The 21,876-nt window shown below is 39.7% G+C and overlaps 2 protein-coding genes across 4 annotated transcripts in view; both read left to right on the forward strand.

Moving 5' to 3' along the window:
- The window catches only part of LOC113568076 (rano class II histocompatibility antigen, A beta chain-like), a 92,087-nt gene that overhangs the window by 64,652 nt on the left and 5,559 nt on the right, over positions 1 to 21,876 (forward strand). The gene's annotated exons all lie outside the window — the stretch shown is intronic.
- LOC113568075 (H-2 class II histocompatibility antigen, A-K alpha chain-like) lies at positions 16,762 to 18,895 on the forward strand. Of its 3 annotated transcripts, none has more exons than XM_035536119.1 (4): positions 16,762 to 16,886; positions 17,122 to 17,364; positions 18,024 to 18,305; positions 18,457 to 18,895. In XM_035536119.1, exons 1-4 carry the CDS (start codon positions 16,829 to 16,831, stop codon positions 18,576 to 18,578), a joined length of 705 nt encoding a protein of 234 aa, XP_035392012.1. In that variant the 5' UTR covers positions 16,762 to 16,828; the 3' UTR covers positions 18,579 to 18,895. The 3 variants fall into 3 exon arrangements, with proteins under 3 accessions (XP_035392012.1, XP_035392013.1, XP_035392014.1); XM_035536120.1 differs by having other exon boundaries at positions 17,200 to 17,364; XM_035536121.1 differs by having other exon boundaries at positions 17,257 to 17,364.

Below are 21,876 nucleotides of genomic sequence, written 5' to 3' on the forward strand. Positions count from 1 at the left end.
GATATTTCTAGGTGGTTGTAGAGATGGCATCGTTTCATAGTTTGATCGTGTGGTGATGATGGTCAGTCTAATAGTTCTCAAACAAATGGGCAAATTAATTCAATTTCTCCACTGAAAGAAGTTTTGGGGCAATCCATTGGGGGTGGGGAGGTAAAATGAATTAACAGCGTGCGAGTGTTGCTGATGTTCCTGTTAATAATTTAGAGAAGTGCAGCTGTCTAGCCCTGCTTACCTTAGTGTTAAAGCTACAAAGCCTTTGTCTGTAGAGGTTATAATTTGAAGTTACATTCAGCTCTCCTGCATTCTCTTTTCAGAGTTATTACTTATTGTGTCTTCTGCTTGCTCAAAGTTTTCTTGAGTTTTACCAGTACAACAACATCCATGACAATTAAAATTTTCGAGTTAAAATCGTCCAGAAGTACATCAACTATGACTGCATTTATGGTTGGTGACATAGCTATGCGCTCCATAAACTGAGCACTAGTACTCTCAATTATCTTGGAGGTCTGTAAATGGTTAAAAAATAATTTTGGGGATGTTCTTCCAGAAGAAACAGAGGTATTCAAAAGAAGTAAAATTGCTGAGTCCAGTAGCTATTCCTCCTCCTTTCTTACCAGTTCAGCACATGTTCAACAGAACAGGTGGACTAGATGATTCCTTCTTAAAACTGAAGTTTACTGGTCTCAGTAAGAACAGTGGCACTGTTAACCATGTCTCAGTAAGAAACAGAAAGTCTAAATTGTAGGATATTATAATGCCATTAACTAAAAATGATTTGTTGGTAAGATATCTAAATTATACATAGAGCTGACTTTATAGAGGGGACTGAACTGATTGTTTCATTGTTTAATTTGCTTTAATTTGGTTCCAGCTCTGATATAATGTTTAAAAATAAACAGCGTCGGGACAATAGAGCACATGCTTAAGATAATAATTTAATGCAAACTGTATAAGAAGACATTACAGAAAGGATCAATACTTTAAAAAGGCACCAGTATTGTAATCTATAGGAAGCCCTCTAGGATCACGCGATCAGATGGAGGTGAGGGGAGGCAGTGCAGTCACATGCTGACGTACAGGAAGAGGAGCCAGCCCTGCTCAGCAAGGAGCAAAAACCTACAAGTCAAGAGGAAAGTAGCAGGAAGACTCATGTGGAACTACTACTTAATAATCAGGACCTTGAATATTATCATCTAAGGTGATATAACTCAGTTTTGTAAACATTACTTACATTTTTCTTAAAAAAGGTTATATCAGAGCAACAGAAAACCAAATAAATGCATGTTTTTTTCTTATTTTCTTTACAGTATTAATGTACAACACGTGAAGTACAGAGATTAATCTAATAGCTTTAATAACACAAACATATAGATAACACACAATGTCAGACTAGATTATCTGTCTCTCACAAACACACATTTGTACAAAGATACAAAATTAAACACTAAGTTTAAATGCAAAATTAAACAGTAAATTTATGTGTTTCCTATTCCAGCCTTTTTGCATTTTGTAATTTAGCAAAGCCTGCAACTTTTATAAATCTCAAGCTTGGAAAAATAAAGCAAGAAACATCTGACTTTGCTATCATAATTATTTATTCTAACACTGGTCCATCTTCTCCAAACTAAATCGTATTTCTAATGATGTGCTATATTATGTCAGCATGTCATTACCACTTCAGCAAGCTCTTTGATTCCCTGTGGGGTTTATATCTTATGCCTGGCGGGAGATGGTAACTTTCGAGCAGGCTTGGGCCAGGTCTTCTTTTCCTCTTTTTCTTGCAGGGCTGGTGTGTCCTCCCTCACTGTCCCTGCAACAAGGGCGTCAGCAGAAGGTGGCAGGCATAGGAACAGGCCAATCTCCACTGGCAGTGAAATCCCCTCCAGGCCAAGTCTGCCTCCCACACCCTTGAGAGCTGTCAAGCCCATAGACAGACAGGCCAGCAGTCTAGCCAGTAGCGCCTCTCCCGAGTAGCTGGTTGATCATGTTGACTAGCTTGTGAGATAATAACATTTTACCAAAATAATTACCAAAATAATTAAATTCACCAATGAAAATACTCCCCCCCCCCTTTTTTAGACAAATTATTTTAAACTTTGCAGAGAAAGAACAATTAACTTGTCAGCTGCTTGGAACAGCAATCCCAAACCTGTGTGGTTGTTTTGTATGAAATAGACTTAATCAAAATGACCTTTTTATTTTACAAAAACATCATTCTAAACAACGTTGTTGTTTCCCCTCAGAGTTTGTGTTCAAATGTGCATCTATAACCTGGCAAGGTAATGCATGTTTGGCAGTGGGTAGGCCCTGGGACTTTACCAAAGTGATTTCACCCATGTGTGTCCATTTACTAAAGACATATATGTTAGTAACAAAACAGTGGAATTACATACTGTTAGGTGTTTCGAAGTGATTGAGTCTAGTATTGCAATTTTATTCTTACTAAAAAGGAGAAATTCACCTTAGGTATATCTTTAGGTCTGTACTGATGTTTTGTGCCAGGTCTCTTCATACTGACTTCCCCCAGAGACTGATGATGCAGCACTATTGCTGGCCTCTCATTGGCTTATTTGTAAACATGGTTTACACAAAATAAGGATTTTTCCAGCGAAGTCTGGCTGCTATTTGGTTGTGGTTTCATTTGGGTCACGCTAACATTTCAAAATTACAACCTGTAACGGCCCGAGGAGAAGGACGTACACACTCCCTTGACGAGACAGACATTTATTAACATTGGGAAAAGACAACGCACTCACATATAACGTAAACGGTGAACATGAATACAAACACGCCGAGCATGAACAAGAACTATTTGCTTTAATTACACATTATTTTATGTGACTCAGTCAGTCAGATCCCTCGTGCAGCAGTTACTGAATGTGAAAGAAAGGAACAGAGTGAGGGATGATTATTAAAATTATAATTATTAGAATGATGAATGGAGGTTTTCAACTATAGCTAATTAAATAGTTATTGATATTGTCCATCATCATCATCATCATCATCATCATCATCATCATCATCATCATCATCATCATCATCATTATTATTATTAATAATAATAATAATAATAATAATAATAATAATAATAATGAACCCAATCAGAGAAAATTCACCTGCAAGAGAAACACCAATTAATCCAGCTGGTGTAGTGGAAATTTCCACTGAAGCAGTGTAATACACATTAGTTTGGTGAACTCTAACTACTAACATTATGATGAATAAAATATTATTACTAAAAGAGTAATTAACTAACTTTACATTTAGTTTAAGGAAATAAGGCAAACTTTGCTGTGGAAAGCACCCTTAGCTATTTTATCTGAGTTCTGTTTACACTTTAAAGCCAATACCAAAACACTACAACAGGAGAATTTCTACCAGTTGCATACTGTTCTCTAGGTATTAATAACTGTAATATCTGTAGTACTGCAGTGTTCTGCCCTTTCTAAAAAGGTGAGATTAAGATCACAAGAGAAAGATCATCTTTAATACCTGATTGATCTCATACAGCATTCATACTTCATCACTGTGCGCTCCATACTGACTTTCCCCGGAGACTGATGATGCAGCACTGTTGCTGCGCTCTCATTGGCTGATTTGTAAACATGGTTTAAACACAATAAGGACTTTTCCACAACAGTCTGGCTGCTCTGTGCTTTTGCTTTCATTTGGGTCACGCTAACATTTAAGAAGTAGAACCAACATGGTGTCATCTTTTGTTTGGCTTGGAAGTTTATCCACACTTGTTACTAAGGTTTGTGGATTGAAGCATCCAGTTTTGATGATACAACATATGAAAGTAATCGATGACATAAAATATCACAAAATCCACAATCATTTAGTTAACTGTAATCAAATGAGGATTTGAATAATTTGCTCCAGGAATGAGTGATAAGATCAAAGTTCATCAGTTTTTGTTTGTTTGTTTGTTTGTTTGTTTGTTTGTTTGTTTTGGGGGGGTCAGTGGTGTCTCAGTGGTGAAGGTACTGGACTAGTAATCAGAAGGTTGCCAGTTGTCATCTTACCACTGTAGGGCCCCTGAGCACAACCCTTTACTCTTAATTTCAGTCATAAGTTGCTTTGGATAAAAGTGTATGCTAACATGAAATGTAATACAGGAACTACATTTGCACAACTGAAATTCAACAAAATTAGAGAATAAAAATTCTGTAGTCTACAGCATGAAATTTGAATTAAACACTTATTGGGTTTTTAATTACTCCAATTTATTTGATATTTCATGACATGTTGTAATGCTTTTTCATTCATATAAATTATGATGTAAACATAATTTTTTTAGATAAAGCAGTTTGAGATTTTGTACTTAAAATGAAGAGTGCAATAAACTATAAAGGGCCATGCCATTACAATCAAAGTGAATGTTAATAATCTTCAAGTCTTGCCCATGTGTGGACTGTAAATAGGCTGAATGAAAACCACCCAGACAGTCTTAATGTGAGCCAGTGATAATCGTTTTATAAAATAAGCCACTGGTGCTCCCTCTGTCTGAGCCATGCTAGAGTCTGTCCACCACAGTGGTCTCACATGTCCCTTTTAAATGTATAACTGCGAATTGTAATTAAATATCGGCTGGTCATCTATGTTTATGTGGATAAAGTGATGCACTCATTTATCCATCTAAACCTGTTAATCCAGTTCTGGGTCAGGGGATAGAGCCTACCTCATCAACACAGATCGTAAGGCAGGGACCAACCCTGGACACGTCACTAGTCCATCACAGGGCAGATAAAATCTGAGACCCTGTGTTTATGGAAAAATTGAGATCCACTGTTTCAGTGTAAAAATTATTTTATTAATTAATTTTATTAATTATTTTAACAGGCCTAATGTGAGGAATTTCTTGACTTCCTGATTCTTCATGGTGTGTGGGTCTATTTTCAGACTTGCATGCTAGCTGATACAATGCAGTGCATGGCTGGCACTGTGTGTGTGACCATGGTGGAGCTGTCGGGATTTTTCCAAACTGGTTTAACCTGATTGTGCCAGTTTACCACACTGCACATCACATACCAGAACTTCCTCACGGTGTTTGTTTAATATCTCACCCTGGTCGGCACCCAGCTAGGAATCCAAACACACTTCACAACTACTTCACCATCACCAGTTTACCGATCATCACCTTCTCTCCTACTGAACCTCCACAGGTGTTCGTCTCCAGCACTAAAGCTTAGCGTGCTTCCATGTCTTTGGAGTCTGACTTGTATACAAGACTCTCTAGTTCACTCCACTAACTGCTTAGATGCTTCTCTAAGTGTTTTATCATTTTTCTTTAATAACTTCTATCATTGCCTCCATCACTCGCTCCAGTGTTCAGCTCTGCACCCAACTGTGTGATCAGCATATCACTGAAATACATCTTAATGAGGACGTGAGCCAGCACTGTTTGTTCTGATGTAACAAGGCTTCACAAACTGAGGCCTACAGCCCACATTCACGTCCCAGGAGTCCACAGTGACAGCAGCACGACAGACCAGACCTTCTGCAGAGCTGCAGACTCTAACGTCTGCATCCTCACAGGAGCTACTGCAAAGCTACAGACTCTAACGTCTGCATCCTCACAGGAGCTACTGCAGAGCTACAGACTCTAACGTCTGCATCCTCACAGGAGCTACTGCAGAGCTACAGACTCTAACGTCTGCATCCTCACAGGAGCTACTGCAGAGCTACAGACTCTAACGTCTGCATCCTCACAGGAGCTACTGCCGAGCTACAGACTCTAACGTCTGCATCCTCACAGGAGCTACTGCCGAGCTACAGACTCTAACGTCTGCATCCCCACAGTGTCCACACTGTTATTATGACTCTGCTGCTGTCACATGGAGTTCCTCTCTATCCCACCTTTTACTGAAGCACAGAGATAAGAAATAAGAGCTCTCACTGTCTGTATGCTAATCAGATAAATGAATCCTAACTCATTTGGGTTTGCTCTCTTATAAATTACTTTGTTCCATAAGAGAAATATTGTTCGCAATCCAGAGAATGACTTATTTTAATAGCAGAATGTTTTTAGACAAACAAATTCTGTTACAGATATTGTACAGCAATTACTGGAATGGAAGTAAGTAACAGGGACATCTAGTGGCTAGAAAAACATATTACATGTTATGATAAATTGAGGTTTTTCAGTTGTAGCTGGAACATAAATATAATTATAGAAATAAATCAGTGAAAATTCTCCTGGGAGGACAGTAATCCACTTTGCGTTTTACCTCTAATAAGCCAAAGGGGTGATGGAGGAGTTGTAATCCTTTATTCTAACAGTGATTTATTAATTCTGTCATTCTTTAACATTATCTAGTAGAGAACAATTACAGATTACAGACAATGTGTATCCTGAACATTGAACCATTACAGACAATGTTCAGGATACACATAACTATTAATATTATAAACCTGTAAATTAATGAAGGAACTTTCAGCTTTTTTAAAGAGGATACGTAGTTACTGGATGTAATTTTAACTGACTATATTTAGTTTACCAAAGACTCTCTCTGATACTAAAACAGGGTTATTCCAATCAGCTGTTGGCTACATTTACATTTACATTTACAGCATTTAGCAGACGCTCTTATCCAGAGAGACTTACAAAAGTGCTTTGTCTACATGTTTCAACTGCATTATCTGCAGTATTCCAGTGTTGGCCTCACTGTACAGGTGAATTCACTTAATGAAAGGTCACCTGTATTGATCCCATGTATTGATTGATTATACCAGGTTTCTCCATACTGACTTTCCCCAAAGACAGATGATGCAGCACTATTGCTGCTCTGTCATTGGCTGACTTGGTGAAATTGGTTTAGGCACAAAGGGACTTTTCCAAACCAGTCTGGCTGCTCAGTGGTTTAATTTGGGTCACGCTAACATTTCAAAACTAAAATCTAAATGGTGTCATGTTTTGATTCGTTTTGGAAGTTTAGCTGCAATCACAGCAGTTCTCAAGTTTTGAAGCTTCCAGTGTTGATGGGAAGGCTGAAATATTAGATTAGATGCTACCTGATTATCTGAATTTAAGTTGTTTTCCAGCTAAAGTCATTCATATATTTCCTTTGGCTAAAGATTTTCAGTAGGCTGTACCAGGTGTATCTGGTGTTTCTCCTATGAAATGTTGGCTTTGCAGGAAAACAATAACTACTAATATAATAAACCTGTATAAAAGTTTATTGTTGAATTCTGAGTCATTAAAAGAATAAGGCGAGCTATAATTTTGAAAGTAAAACCTTATTTTACCTGCCTACGTCCCGCTTGCTAATGACACTGGTACTAAAGGGGGAGAATGCCAATTAACTACTAAGTGTTCTGCAGGCGTTTGAAATAAGTGTAGTATTGCAGTGTTCGTCTTACTGAGAAGGAGCAAAGAATTTACTGGAAGGTCACCTTTTGGTCTGTATTGATCCCGTATAGTCTTGATGTTTTGTGCCAGGTCTCTCCATACCCATACAGCACTATTCCTGCCCTCTGATTGGCTGACTTTGTGAAACTGGTTTAGGCACAACAGGGACTTTTCCACAGCGGTCTGGCTGCTCTGTGGTTGTAGTTTCATTTGGATCATGCTAACATATCAAAACTAAAAACCAAAATGGTGTCATGTTTGGTTTGTTATATAGGCCTTGTCAGTCTCAAGTGTTTGGGAAGACTCTAAATAAAAACTGAAAAATCATATTTCAGTTACGCTTGAAATAGGTTGACGTCTTCACTGCCTACAACCCATATTGAACATACATATGAACTTTATTCTTAGTCAGGACATGTTAAAACAGCACGACAGCAGTGACCTTCTACAGAGCTGCAGAATTTAACACCTGTTTCCACACACACAGAGCAGAGATGTTATGACCCAGGATATTACAAAATGGAATGCATAGTCTCCGTAAATGTTCCCTGCATAAATAAACACTAATAAGTGTTTGTTCTTTGTTCAGCTTCATTCATTTGCTCTAATAACACATCACTGAATGTGACAGAATAACACACATCCAGTCAGAACTACTGCTTTGCACCAGTTACTAAAACGTGAAGCAAATGAAATGTGCGCCATCTAGTGGCTGTGAATATATATTACTCTACATATGATCACATGAAAGCTTTGAGAGTCAGGTTCATTTACATTTTCATTTACTTCCAGTGCAAATAAAGTGTTTTAAGACGCATTAAGCAAACTGCATCTGTGAGATGGGACATGTCCCACCACCATCACTGTTGGAAGTTGAGGTAAACGTCTCATACAGTGATGATATAAAGCAACAGATCACATCTGGGTAAGTCCACTGTATTTAGGAGTTTTGGATTTTATGATTCAGTAATGCTGGTTACCTTAAAGAAACTCTGAAGGTGTTAAAATAAGAGTGTAGTTCTGTTATTCACTGATCTGTAATCTGGGGTATCAGAAGCTGCTGACCATTTCCCCACACTGTAATGGTCATCACCGTGTTTCTCTGTTTGTGGTGTTTCAGGTAAACAGTGAACTCTTGTGTAGGGTGGACATTCACAGACACTCTGGTTTGTGACTGATGCAAAGGCCCACAGGCGCCACATAGTGTTAACTGGGGTGCTTGTTCAAAGTATTCAGTAAGCTTTTGTTTTCCACAGATAAAAGTCAATCTTACTACACATCACACACCACACACAGTGTTTTACTATAACATACAAGACCACACACAGTGTTTTACTAGAACATACAACACCACACACAGTGTTTTACTATAGCACATCACACACAGTGTTTTACTAGAACATACACCACCACACAGTCTTTTACTAGAACATACAAGACCACACACAGTGTTTTACTAGAACATACAACACCACACACAGTGTTTTACTATAACACAACACACCACACACAGTGTTTTACTAGAACATACAAGACCACACACAGTGTTTTACTAGAACATACAACACCACACACAGTGTTTTACTAGAACATACAACACCACACACAGTGTTTTACTATAACACAACACACCACACACAGTGTTTTACTATAACATACAACACCACACACAGTGTTTTACTATAACACAACACACCACACACAGTGTTTTACTATAACACATCACACACAGTGTTTTACTAGAACATACAACACCACACACAGTGTTTTACTACAACATACAACACCACACACAGTGTTTTACTATAACATACAAGACCACACACAGTGTTTTACTAGAACATACAACATCACACACAGTGTTTTACTACAACATACAACATCACACACAGTGTTTTACTAGAACATACAACACCACACACAGTGTTTTACTATAACATACAACACCACACACAGTGTTTTACTAGAACATACAACACCACACACAGTATTTTACTAGAACATACAACACCACACAGTGTTTTACTAGAACATACCACACCCCACACAGTGTTTTACTATAACACAACACACCACACCCAGTATTTTATCATAACATACAACACCACACACAGTGTTTTACTAGAACATACAACACCACAGTGTTTTACTAGAACATACAACACCACACACAGTATTTTACTATAACACAACACACCACACACAGTATTTTACTATAACATACAACACCACACACAGTATTTTACTACAACATACAACACCACACACAGTGTTTTACTAGAACACAACACACCACACACAGTATTTTACTATAACATACAACACCACACACAGTGTTTTACTATAACATACAACACCACACACAGTGTTTTACTATAACACAACACACCACACACAGTGTTTTACTAGAACATACATCACCACACACAGTGTTTTACTATAACACACCACACACAGTGTTTTACTAGAACATACAACACCACACACAGTGTTTTACTAGAACATACAACACCACACACAGTGTTTTACTATAACACACCACACACAGTGTTTTACTAGAACATACAACACCACACACAGTGTTTTACTATAACACATCACACACAGTGTTTTACTATAATGTAACTAGAGCTCAGTTCCTGTTGTGTTGCATCCTACTGCTAAACAGTTTCATAATGTCATATCTTAGTTATGACATCATGGAGATTATATTGTACATTTATTTACTGTGTGTGACTTGAGTGTTTTGCATGTACACATTCGTAAACTCTTGACTGGGCTGGTGTGTCCAGTGTAGAGGTGAGCCGACTAGACACTTGAAGCACTTAATGCTGATTGGTGTGGTAAGAGGCGGTGACATTAGCGGAGGTGGAGGAGCACATTGCTTCCTTACGAGCGTTTGTGTTGTTACAGAGATTTGTTTTTGTCCAAACAGCAAGCAAGTATCAGCTACGGGTGAGAAGAATAAATTATATTTGACACGGGTGTAGAACGTACAGGAAAAGAGGTGGAAGCAAACGTGAAAGAGTTTAATGAAATGAAGGAAATAAATGATAAAAATAACTTATATTAAACGATTACTACAAATAATAAACTATGTTAATATAACAATATTAAATATTAAGTAGACATGGAAATATAATAACACTACATGTAGGCTAATGGATAATGCAGTTAACCTAACGTCACAATTCACACTGTAATATCAACAATTCTTTGGTTCCAGCTGGCAATTAACTTTTTGGGTTCTGGTGAAACAGTCCAACATTAGGTGTGCAAACAGGATCGGAACCTGTTCCACTTTGGCTCCAAAGGGTTAATTGAGACTTGACCCTGCAGACTTCTTCAGCTGCAGTATGATGGTGGTAGCTTTGATGTACTGTAGGACAACCGCTTGGCTGAAGGAGATGTGGTGTGGTCTGTCAGAAGTCTTTGCACACTTGGCGAGGTGTATTATCAGATCCTGTTAAATTCCTCTCATCTTAAGTAAAGGTGTCGATCTGGGAGGTGTATAGCCATTCAGAGTTATGGTAAACTGGGATGTTGTGATGCTGTCCCTTGAGCTCTTCTTTGTCCCTGGCTCTATCCTTTTAATGCTGTCATAGATCTGCTGGAGTGAACCCATCATACAGCCCTATTTAAACGCTCTGGGTTGGTGCAGACACGCATGCCCCGCCATGGGTCTTACTGGAGGTTGTGGTGTCTCTCCAGCTGGAATGCAGCATCAACAGTGTTGCTGTTCAGTCTTGTTGCTGTGAAAATTAAAATGCAGCAGTTGCTCGGCAACCTGCTAACAGTGACTTTCCAGTAATACTCAAAATGTAAAATCACACCAGCCAAAGCCGCTCTGTCAGACCCCATTCTGTCCTCTCCCTTCCTCCGCTGTAGTGGTACTAATACCTTAATAAATTGGCAATCAAAATTGTTTAGATTAAATGGGGCACCACCCTGATTAGCAGGAAAATACACTAGAATTAAAATTAATTAATTTAATGAATATGTGTTATTCTCCAATCATAAAAGTCACAAGTTCTACAGTTTGATTAATTCTCATCTATGTTTTGTCTAGTTTTTCAGCTGTTGTCATGGTGCACCAGGCACCCCACAGGAGGGAAACACTCACTCACTCACTCACTCACTCACACACACACACACACACACACACACACACACACACACACACACACACACACACGCACACACACACACGGGTTCTTGTACCCCTTACCTTGCGGCACTGGGGCCATCACAGAACGACCGACCACCACAGGACGCTGACTCTCGGGACTCATGTACTGCTCATGGGGATGCACTCAAGGTCGAGCTATCAGGACTTGCTAACATCCCAAGCTGCTGCCTGGATCCCTGGATGATTGGGAGGGGACCTCGACCAGATCTCGCGGCTACACCAGAAGAGGAGGAGGAAGACAGCCTGCTGCAGCCAAGGAGGAGAACCCCTCTGAAATTTCGGGGGGGGCTAGCACTACTGGGCCGGGCCCATGGGGAGTGGACTGGCTCCTCTAGGACCGCTGTGTGGGTGGTCTAGTGGGTCCGGCTCGGTCTGCAGCTAGTGCTACTGTTGTCTCTTTTCTCTGTTCCAGGGGTGGGCTATGAGCACTTGGCGGGTCCACCCAAAGCCCCGGAGGAGGACGGCCTCGAGGACTTCTCCTCCATGATGGGCTCTCCCTGGCTGTCTCGGCACCTCTGGACCCAGGGAGGACATGCCCCTCTGCGTGTCCTGCAGGGTCAGGGCGCCTCCAGAGCCCTTACAGCAGGTGCTTTGTGTGCCCATCACGTTTGTCTGTGGGCACCTCCTCATCACTGTGAGCTCCAAAGCTGCCTAGAAGCTTCTCTACGTGTTTCTTTAACCCCACCATTGCCTCCATCACTCACATCTGCTGATGATTTAAATGCATATTAATAAGGACGAGAATGTAAAGCGGGTAACACTGCCATCTAGTGACCAGAAACACACATTACATGTTATACATTAAGGTTTTTCAGTCGTAGCTAGAACTTTAAAATAATTATAGAAATAAAGCAGTGATAATTCTCTACATTAATTCTGTCATTCTTTACATTAACTAGTAGAGAACAATCCCATTACAGACAATATTCAGCATAACTACTAATAGTATTATAAAACCTTTTACTTTTCTTTAAGAGGATACTTAGTCATTTTACCTGACTAGGTTTAGTTAACCAAAGATTCTCTCTTATACTAAGAGAACAATTCCAGTCAGCTGTTGTCTAGATGTTTCCACTGCATTACCTGCAGTATTCCAGTGTTGGCTTCACTGTACAGGTGAATTCACTTAATGAAAGGTCACCTGTATTGATCCCATGTATAGATGCTTCACAGGGGTTTGCCTAATAAATTTAATACATATTTAATACATACAGCACAAAGATATTTCTAAAAATATATGGCAGTACAAAGGATTGGATGGACTATGGAAGTGCCAAAGAAAAGAAAAAACAAAATGCAGGACAGAGCATCACACTGCTTCTACTGGCTTGCCTTCCTCCCATAGTGCATCCTGGTGCCATCTCTTCTCCAAGTAAACAACGCACATACACCCACCCATCTACATGATTTCAAAGACAATGTGATTCCACCATCTTCCATTGCTCCATGGTTCAGGTCTGCTGCTCATTGGTGGTGAACAGGGGTCAGCATGAGCACTCTGACTGGTCTGTGATGCTCTGTGATCTGCCATCTTGCTATCACAGCATTAACATTTTCAGTAGTTTGTAGCTCTCCAGTGGGATCAGAGTAGACCAGCTTGCCTTCACCCTCCATGTGCAGCAAAGAGCCTTGTGTGCCCATGAGCCTGTCACTGGTTCAACGGATGTCTTTTCCTTGGAAACATGTTGGTAAGTAGAAACCAAGTTACACAGGGAACACATCACAAGACCCAACAGTTTGGAGATTCACTGACCCAGTTGTCTTGCCATCACAGTTTGACCCTTGTCAAAGTTGCTCAGATCCTAACAATTCTTCCTGCTTCCAATGAGTCAAGAACTGACTGTTCACTTGTTGCCTAATATATGCCACCCTTGACTGGTGCCATTGTGATGAGAAACAGTGTAATTCACTTCACCTCTCAGTGGTTTCATGTAATGGCTTATCTGTGTATGTATAGAGATAGCAGTGTGATAATGAGGCATGTCCCCTCAAGGTCCCTCATATCAGCTGATAAAAACTTGTGGCGGTACCACCACCCGACTAAAGAGCTCAGAGGCTGCTTGTTGTAGCCATGGTCCCAAACTCTGGAATCTACACTAGAATTAATGTTAGAATTTAAATATCTAGGGCTCCATTTTCATGGACACATTGCAGTTGCAGTAAGACAACGGAACAGATGTGTGTGGGCGTGGCAGAAATTGTTTGACCGTTTAAAAGCCCAGAGTGAGCCCGTGATACAGTGCAGTGACTGTTTCATCATGACAGGTGCACATTCATGGATGAGGAAACGTCAATGTGCAGAGTTGCAGTGTCAAACCATCCTTGAAGCAGAATTATTGTTGCTGTTCACTGTGATGAGAATAAAATTAATATTTAAATAATTGTGATATGACTATCATTCAAATTATGTAATTTTCCGTGCCTAATGAGACACCCACTGTCTGATTCCCATTTAATAATCAGAACAGAATAGACAGTAGTTGTATTTAATTAGTGATCAGGAGGTGTATTTTAGTGGGGTGATGTTTCTGGTCAAAGTCCCATTAAATGTGTCCACATAAAATGGAGCCAGTTGTGGGCTAAACTGTAAGAACTATTTTTGTACTTTTTTAAAAATAAACAGACCCATTTGGCATTTTAGTCAAGGTCTGACATAATATTATAAACATCTAGACCAGGTTTGGGAAGAGAGAGCACAGTGATTACACTGACCACAAGAAACGTTATGCAACAAAAGTGTGTGTGAACTAAAAAAACATCAATTAGTCAAAAGATCCACTCTCCCATCATGATGAAATGTTTCTAAACAGTTATGTCAAGCAATATCAAAGGCAACTGTTGTGATATTACAACAGATTAACTCTGATATTTTTCTAGACTATAACTTTGAAATTTGTTTAGACTCACCATCTCAGCAAAAAACCAAAAAGTTGAATCCAGCACATTTGCGCACGCTAAAGGACCTGATGTGGAGCAACACACAAAAGGAATGAATAACTCCTTTAGTTTCAAAGTTTTATTAGAGTCACATACATTTACTTTAAAAGTGTGACGGCCCGAGTGCCGCAGGACAAGCAGCAGTTAGTAGTAACCAGTTTAGGCGGATTACATCCTCCCCTCCTGAATATGCAGGAGTCCCTTCCTGTTGTAATGGTAATGAATTATAAAGGTGGCCGTTGCTCTTTTATGTATAATTTTATGCAGACATTACATGTGCCACGCCTTCTGCTAGACCACCATCTACAGTGAACTACATTTCCCATAAGCCTTCAGTGCTCTAATATCTAATATGTTTCCTTAAATACACCCTCGTGTGTGTGTGTGTGTGTGTGTGTGTGTGTGTGTGTGTGTCTTTGTGAAGTCTTGTTTGCCTGCCTTACGTTGCTGTGCCATGGGTTATTTAATACTTTGCCTGTCTTTGGATAACTCTCTTACCTGTTCCTTTTGGAATTGTTTTCCCTCTGCATCCGTTGGATTTACCTTTGCCTGTTTACAACTATTCCCTATTAAGTTCCTCTATTAAACTCATTATTTTTAGACTTTCACCTTCCACAGCATCTGACTTTCTTTTAATCATCAGAAGCTATTTTCAGCAGTACCAGTTAGTCAAGAGTGTGAGTCACACTTCTTCACAGCTTCTTGGCAGCTTCTTTAGTTCAAAAGTGCCCATTCCTTCAATATTAACTCAAGATTTGGACAGGTAATGCTGAAATAATGCTGCTTCAGCCATGGGAATTATTTTTCCAATGTCAGGAACATGGGAATTATCTTTCCAATGTCAGGATCAGCTTTATGATGCTACATCAGTCCATCCTTGTAGGCACCGTTCTCAGTTCCACAAACAGACTCATGATCATCTGGCAAAGCTGTAGGATGAAGTGCAGGTCTTGACCAGCACTGCTGGAATGACATCATTACTGGGGTGCTGAAAAGGTGTTTGTGGCAGATGAGTGTAACGGCGTCAGTAGGAACAGCTGTGTGTTCAGAGAAGTGATGGGATGTAAACTGCTTTATTCTTTCACTTTTTTCTTGTAAGGAATAAGGAGATCTTCAACAGGTGAACTGAGATGCTTGCGGACAGCTTCATAGTCACTGAGATTAAATATTCTTGCTCTCTATTTCAAGCGTGATGTAGTGATTAACGTTACTGGCTTGGCTATAGTCTAAAACACATTGAGCAAAGACATGGGGAAACTAGCTGGACAAACTGGACAAACATACAGATTCTGGGACAGATAATGTAATTACTGGCTTCGTTCCTGACCCACACTGATACCTTGCATGGCCACTGGATGAGCAGAGAAGTAAAGCAACCGTCTACTCCACCAGACAAATGGGATGCTATAGGCTGCCGAAGAAGTCAACACATCTCAGTATAGCAAACACTTATAGAGAGAAAGTTACCACCAAGATGGAATGAACTCTGGTCCTTCTCCTCCATCAAGGTTTGATTTAATTCAGTTTAATTAAGGTGTGCCACAGATACACTACTTGACTTTCAAAGCTGGACGCCTCATTCACAGCCCTAACCAGTCTTATCCAATACTTTTCACACTACAGGATTTGGACGCGCGGACAGGTCCAGATATTTAGCCTGCTAGCTAGATGTTTTTAGGGAATCTGCAATGCAGTAGTGTGAACTCTGCGTAGTGGAACAATTTAAAAACACAGAAGACCTTTTTGAGTGTTTCTCTATTTTTTGTCTCTAGGTGGTGGAATAATCCTACAGATTAAAAGGTCTGTAGAAATGTAATGTGCATTTACTCTTACACCTTCACACACTGTAGGGGCCGTCTAAGCATTGTTCCCCTGGTGAATCAGGTCATTATCTACCAAATGTGACCTATGCCTAATAAACACGTTGTTGTAATAGTTTATGAGTAACTTTGTGATTAATTAACAAACATAATATGCAAGCAAATAAATTACGCTCAATATTTTTGAATTCTAAAAGGGCATATAATGTAATTGTGTTTTGTGCCAGTATCATATTTCTACATTTAGGCACCAATAAATTATAGCCATAACATAATCATTTTATCTCGCTAGTCCAAAAACCTATGCAACCAACTCTTAGCTCCAGTCTTTAAATAAATCTCAGAAGAACTTTTAAACCTCACAAGACCTTTTACCCGGATACAGCAGTGTCAGCGAGACACTGCTCATCTTATTGGGTAATTTACAGCTGCAGGGTTCAGGTAACTGTTTTTTTCATCGGCTTGATTTAGCATGTATTCAAAAGTAAATCTGTGTGTGGTGGCAAAATCTTCCTCTTGAATAATTTAAGGATGAAAGTACTTTGGATTTTTCTCATACTAGCATGTGTCAGAGGCAAATCTGCTCAGAGTAAGTTGATTATATTTTACAGTAGTTTTGTATAAGTATATATATTTTTACAATATAATACTCTATTTATTGTCAGAATAAGGCAGTGTTATGTTATAGGATCATTGTAGGAGCATCCATAGGGCAGTGCAGCATTGTACAACATTCTTTTGTACTGTATTTTTGCTATAATGAAATCTGAGACAAGTGTTATTCACGATTTTCATTAAGCTGCGTATTTTCAAACTGTTTATAGGGATGCATAGGAACATTCAGATATCTGGGTGCAGTGAATCAGATAAACAATATTTAATTGGAAATGATGGCGATGAAGCAGGTTACTCAGATTTCGAAAAGGAGAAGATAGTGATGACACTTCCTGAGTTTGCAGACCCTGTTACATATGGAGAATACGCATACGCAGCCTCACAACAAGACGTGTGCAATCAAATCCTTCAAATGGCCACACGTATCACCAATAACCCAACAGAAGCAGTAGGTGAGTTACAACAACGACATAAACTACAACACAGTTACACAATGCATGTGTTAATTATCCAGCTGGTATCACACCATGTTTTCTTTAAAATAACTGTCGTCACCCCTTTTAACAATTTTATTTTTTGTGATTTCTTAATTTTGCAACTTTGTTATTTGAAAAAAGGAAAAGCAACAATGGCATTAAAAAGTGAATAAACAGACTCACCGTTTAACATTTTGGTCTCAGTGTAGTAGGAGCTAGAGGCGTCTGCCAAGATGACCTAGCAGGCTGCAGACAGAAACTGCAGCTTCAGAGGATTAACGCCTATTGTGTGTTTAATTTTGCAAATGTTCTTAAAGCTACTTTGGGATTTGGAAGTTTGGGATTATGTCATAATTTTCGATCCTTCAGCATCCCCAGCTTCCCAGTGCAGTGGTAGACTAGTGGATGGAGCGTTGGGTTTGAGCAAGGCCCTTAATCCTCTGAGCTCCAGGTCGTCTAATGGCTGACCCTGCACTCTGAACCCAGCTCCCAAAGAAGCTGTGATGCGTGAAGAGAAACATTTCATTGTACTGCACATGTGTGTGTATATATGACACAATAAAGGCTTTCCGTCTGCTCCTTAATGCAAATGGACTGTATTGGTGTTGCTTGTTCATATGATGATTTATCCCCAGATCCCCCTCAAAGCTCCATTTACACCAAGGCTGATGTGCAGCTGGACACAGAGAACACCCTCATCTGTCATGTGACTGGGTTCTTCCCGCCTCCCGTCGCTGTGACCTGGACAAAGAACAACCTGAATGTGACAGACAGTTCAACGCTCACTCGGTTCTACCCTAATGAGGACGGCACATATAACCAGTTCTCCCACCTGAGGTTCACACCGCAGTCAGGAGACATCTACAGCTGCACCGTACAGCATAAGGGACTGGAGACACCCAACACCAAAACATGGGGTGAGATGCCATAGTAGCCAACAAATTATGGTTTGACTTAAAATCTTATTAGATGTAAAAAAAAAAAAAAGAAGCGTTTTTGTGTGATTGAATTAATGTAACAACTGCACCTCTTTCTCTGTGTGCACGTATGTCTGTGTGTTTTGCCCAGAGGTGGACGTCTCTGTGCCCAGTGTGGGTCCCTCTGTGTTCTGTGGGGTGGGTCTGGCTGCAGGACTGCTGGGAGTGGCTACTGGAACCTTCTTCCTCATCAAAGGAAACCAGTGCAACTGACACCACTGATGTACTGGAGAAGCAGAAGCTCTGAACAGAAAGTGTACATAGGTCCTGAACTGCACCTCAAAACATTTGACATTTATAATGAAAGAGTATAACAGGCAGTTTGATGGAACCTTGTGGCCCTAGACCATATGCCAAAGGTTAGGCCATTCTGTTTCCTAAATGATGTTATGCTGGCCAGTCAGGTAAAAAGTATTTTATATTTGATTTTCTTGTTTGTTAATTCATAATAAGGTGTTCTTCCCTGACATGGACTATGTGCGTGTTTTTATTTACTGAAGAATCAATAAAGTGTACAGGCAGTAAATCAATGAATGGGGATCATACAGCGCTGATGTCGTAGTGAACATAGTAATATTTTATTGCTTTTATTCTTTGCTCAGTACTTCGTGATATTTTGTAAGTCTGTTTTGTCCACTGTCACATATAGTGAGTATCTCGCTTATGTGAGATTTTGCTCCAGAGTTTCCCACTCCAGGTTTGTTTCCTGCTCCCCAGGCTCCTCCCCCTGGCCCCGCCCACGTATCACTTACACCTGCAGCTTGGGTGCCTTATAGATTCATTAGAGCATCTATAAATACTCACCATTTGCCAGTCTAAGCATACAGAGTCTTTCATTGGCATTGTGGATCATTACACTGGGTGCAAAGTCATTTCAGAATTGCTATGAAATTCTGCTACTGGGTTTACTGCTCTCAAACACCAGACATCCCTGTCCATCTCTGTAATGTCTGCCATAACTGTTGTCTGCCTTTAGTTAAGATCCTGCACAGACACCTGGATATGGATATATAAGATTGTGTGCACTCAATATGGTCAGTACTCGGTCTAATATATTTGAAAGCTGTAAAACACTATCGGGTGGAGTGAGGTTTCCTCTACAAAACCCTCAGAACTTTGTTGAGTTTCATGTCTTGGGTAAGACTGTACACAGCTCCTTTGATGTGTGTGATGGATGATCCAAGCACTTCCTTCTTCACCGGGGAACACGACAGAGTTGCTCTCTTTTCCTGCTGCCTTTCAATCTGGTAATGGAACTGTGTGTTATTTTGTTATGAAGGAGACATACATTTTAAAGGAAAACCCCCTTAATACCTCACATAAGGTAGCACTAAGGTCCTACTGGCAAATTTAGTTCCATCCTACCAAAATTAGATATGTTTTAAAATTTTTCCTAGTTATAAAATAAAGTGAATTATAGCCTTTCAACACAGCTAAGCAACCTTGTTAAATTTTTCCTTTAGGAAAGTGAGCTCAAGATATTTGACCTCTCTTTTATAGTGTTTTGGCATAATGGCACCTATTTTTTAATCTTCATTTGAAATTTAACACACCATTGACACTGACAATTGTAAGGTGGATTTAGAAGTAGCACACTGCACCCTGTCATGCGTGCTCCTCCCAGCATGCTTATCACCACTTATACAGACTACATTTCCCATGAAGCTCCTGTCGACCTTGTTGTTAAGTCCCCTGTCTAGGTTAGTTCCACCTGCTGTGAATTCCCATCTGATTTCCTCGTGTATTTAAAGTCCTTGGGGCTCTAGTCTGGCTGTCTATGAAGATGGAATATTAGCAACATTTGAGCAATTGGGAAAAAATATACTTGAGAAGTTTGGTTAAGAAACAAAACATTTCCACTTGAACCAGAACTACAACTCTAAATGCTTTACTATAATTTTATATAGATCCGAAGTGTTTACTCTTCCAGATCTCGGAAGCTATTGGTGAGATAAATCCCCAACTTTCAGATATACTCAAAGCACAATGAGAGCAGGATTTGGGCTCTGCATCATTAAGTAATATTCAATTACTTAACGGAACGGACAGGATAATGTAATGTAATATTGATTATGCCCCCATGTCAGAAAAATGAACCAATATTCAAATCTAGAACCCTACGTGATGGTTGCGAGATGGTTGCGAGATGTCATGTTTCCGTTAAGGCTCGAGAAGGTCCTTGAGAAGATTCACTTTAACACATCATTGCAAAAGAAATCTCAGGTTTTGCAGGTGGCTTGGAGCACCAGTAATGATCAGCTGGCGTCAGCTTCAAAACAACAAAAAAAATGTAGGAACCTACATGTGGAATTCCTAAACTTGGATAATGCATTTCGATCAATTCCGCATAATCTCTTATGTAAATCATTTAGGATTTGATTATGATGATTTGATTATGAGGCTGGTCAAGACTTGCCTTGAATATTTACAGTTTAGATTTAATACAGGAGAGTGTGTTATGTTGTGGCAGTATTTGGATATAGTTATAATGGCTGGTTGTACTATTTAACCATTAGCATTTGCAGTGGCGATGGAGATGATAAATAGGGCATCTAAGTGGGTTGTCGGTGGAGGGAGGATGGCTTCCTGGCTCCCTCCAATCAGACCATACATGGGTGCCTGGCCGTCATAGAGATGTGAAACTGAGAATCTTAGGTGAGCAATGATGAAGGTTAAACCCAGTAGATCTGGAGGTTTGACAATTATTGAAGGAAAACATGTGCAGAGAAGTTTTCTAATGCAGAAACAATTGATACATTTACAGCATTTAGCTGACACGTTTATCCAAAGCAACTTACAATTATGACTGAGTATAACTTAAGCAATTGAGGGTTAAGGGTCTTGCTCAGGGGCCCAACAGTGGCAGGGCTTGAACCAGCAACCTTCCAATTACAAGTCAACCACTGAGCTACCACTGCTTTACTATACCTTCTATACTGGAGAAACCATTAGGTAGCTGTATAGTATAGTCCAACTTGAAATTGTAGTGTCTGCAGTTTGGCTTGCTACCTCATATTAGATGGTCACTGACTGTTTATGAGGCTGTGAAAACCAAAGTAAAGAGGTTAGAAAGGATTATGAATAAAGCTATTAGGAAGAGGCTAGGGTTTGAGGTAATAAAATGATATTGTAAGCAGAATAATGTGGTTGGTCTAAAATAAACTGGATTATGTAGAGAAAAGACTTCTGCCGAGACTTCAGCGTAAGGCCTCAGAAGGCACTGTGTCAGGTCAGGACATCACCAGATGGACGGAAAAAAAATTATATTACTGCGATGAACACCAGGTGGTTTGAATAAGATCAGTTTTTAAAAATAATAATAATAAAAAATAATCAAGAACTTCCTAGAAGATGAATTTCCCAACAGGCTACTCAACAACAGAAGCAGAGCCACCAGAACAGGAAGCAGCTCACACACATTAGGAAAGGCTGGTCATACGCAGATAACATCTCAGCAGCACCAGTACGGTTAGAACAAGCTGCTCTATTTTCTGATTTCACAGTGGTAAGG

The sequence above is a fragment of the Electrophorus electricus genome, chromosome 18 (assembly GCF_013358815.1).
Source record: "Electrophorus electricus isolate fEleEle1 chromosome 18, fEleEle1.pri, whole genome shotgun sequence".
Taxonomy (NCBI): Eukaryota; Metazoa; Chordata; class Actinopteri; order Gymnotiformes; family Gymnotidae; genus Electrophorus; species Electrophorus electricus.

What these genes read in the sequence shown, in the direction of transcription:
- LOC113568075 (XM_035536119.1), top strand. Translation starts at nt 16,829, where the DNA reads ATGAAAGTACTTTGGATTTTTCTCATACTAGCATGTGTCAGAGGCAAA. An exon ending in CAGAGGCAAATCTGCTCAGA is followed by an intron (nt 16,887 to 17,121) that starts GTAAGTTGATTA and finishes AACTGTTTATAG; the next exon opens with GGATGCATAGGAACATTCAG. An exon ending in ACCCAACACCAAAACATGGG is followed by an intron (nt 18,306 to 18,456) that starts GTGAGATGCCAT and finishes TGTTTTGCCCAG; the next exon opens with AGGTGGACGTCTCTGTGCCC.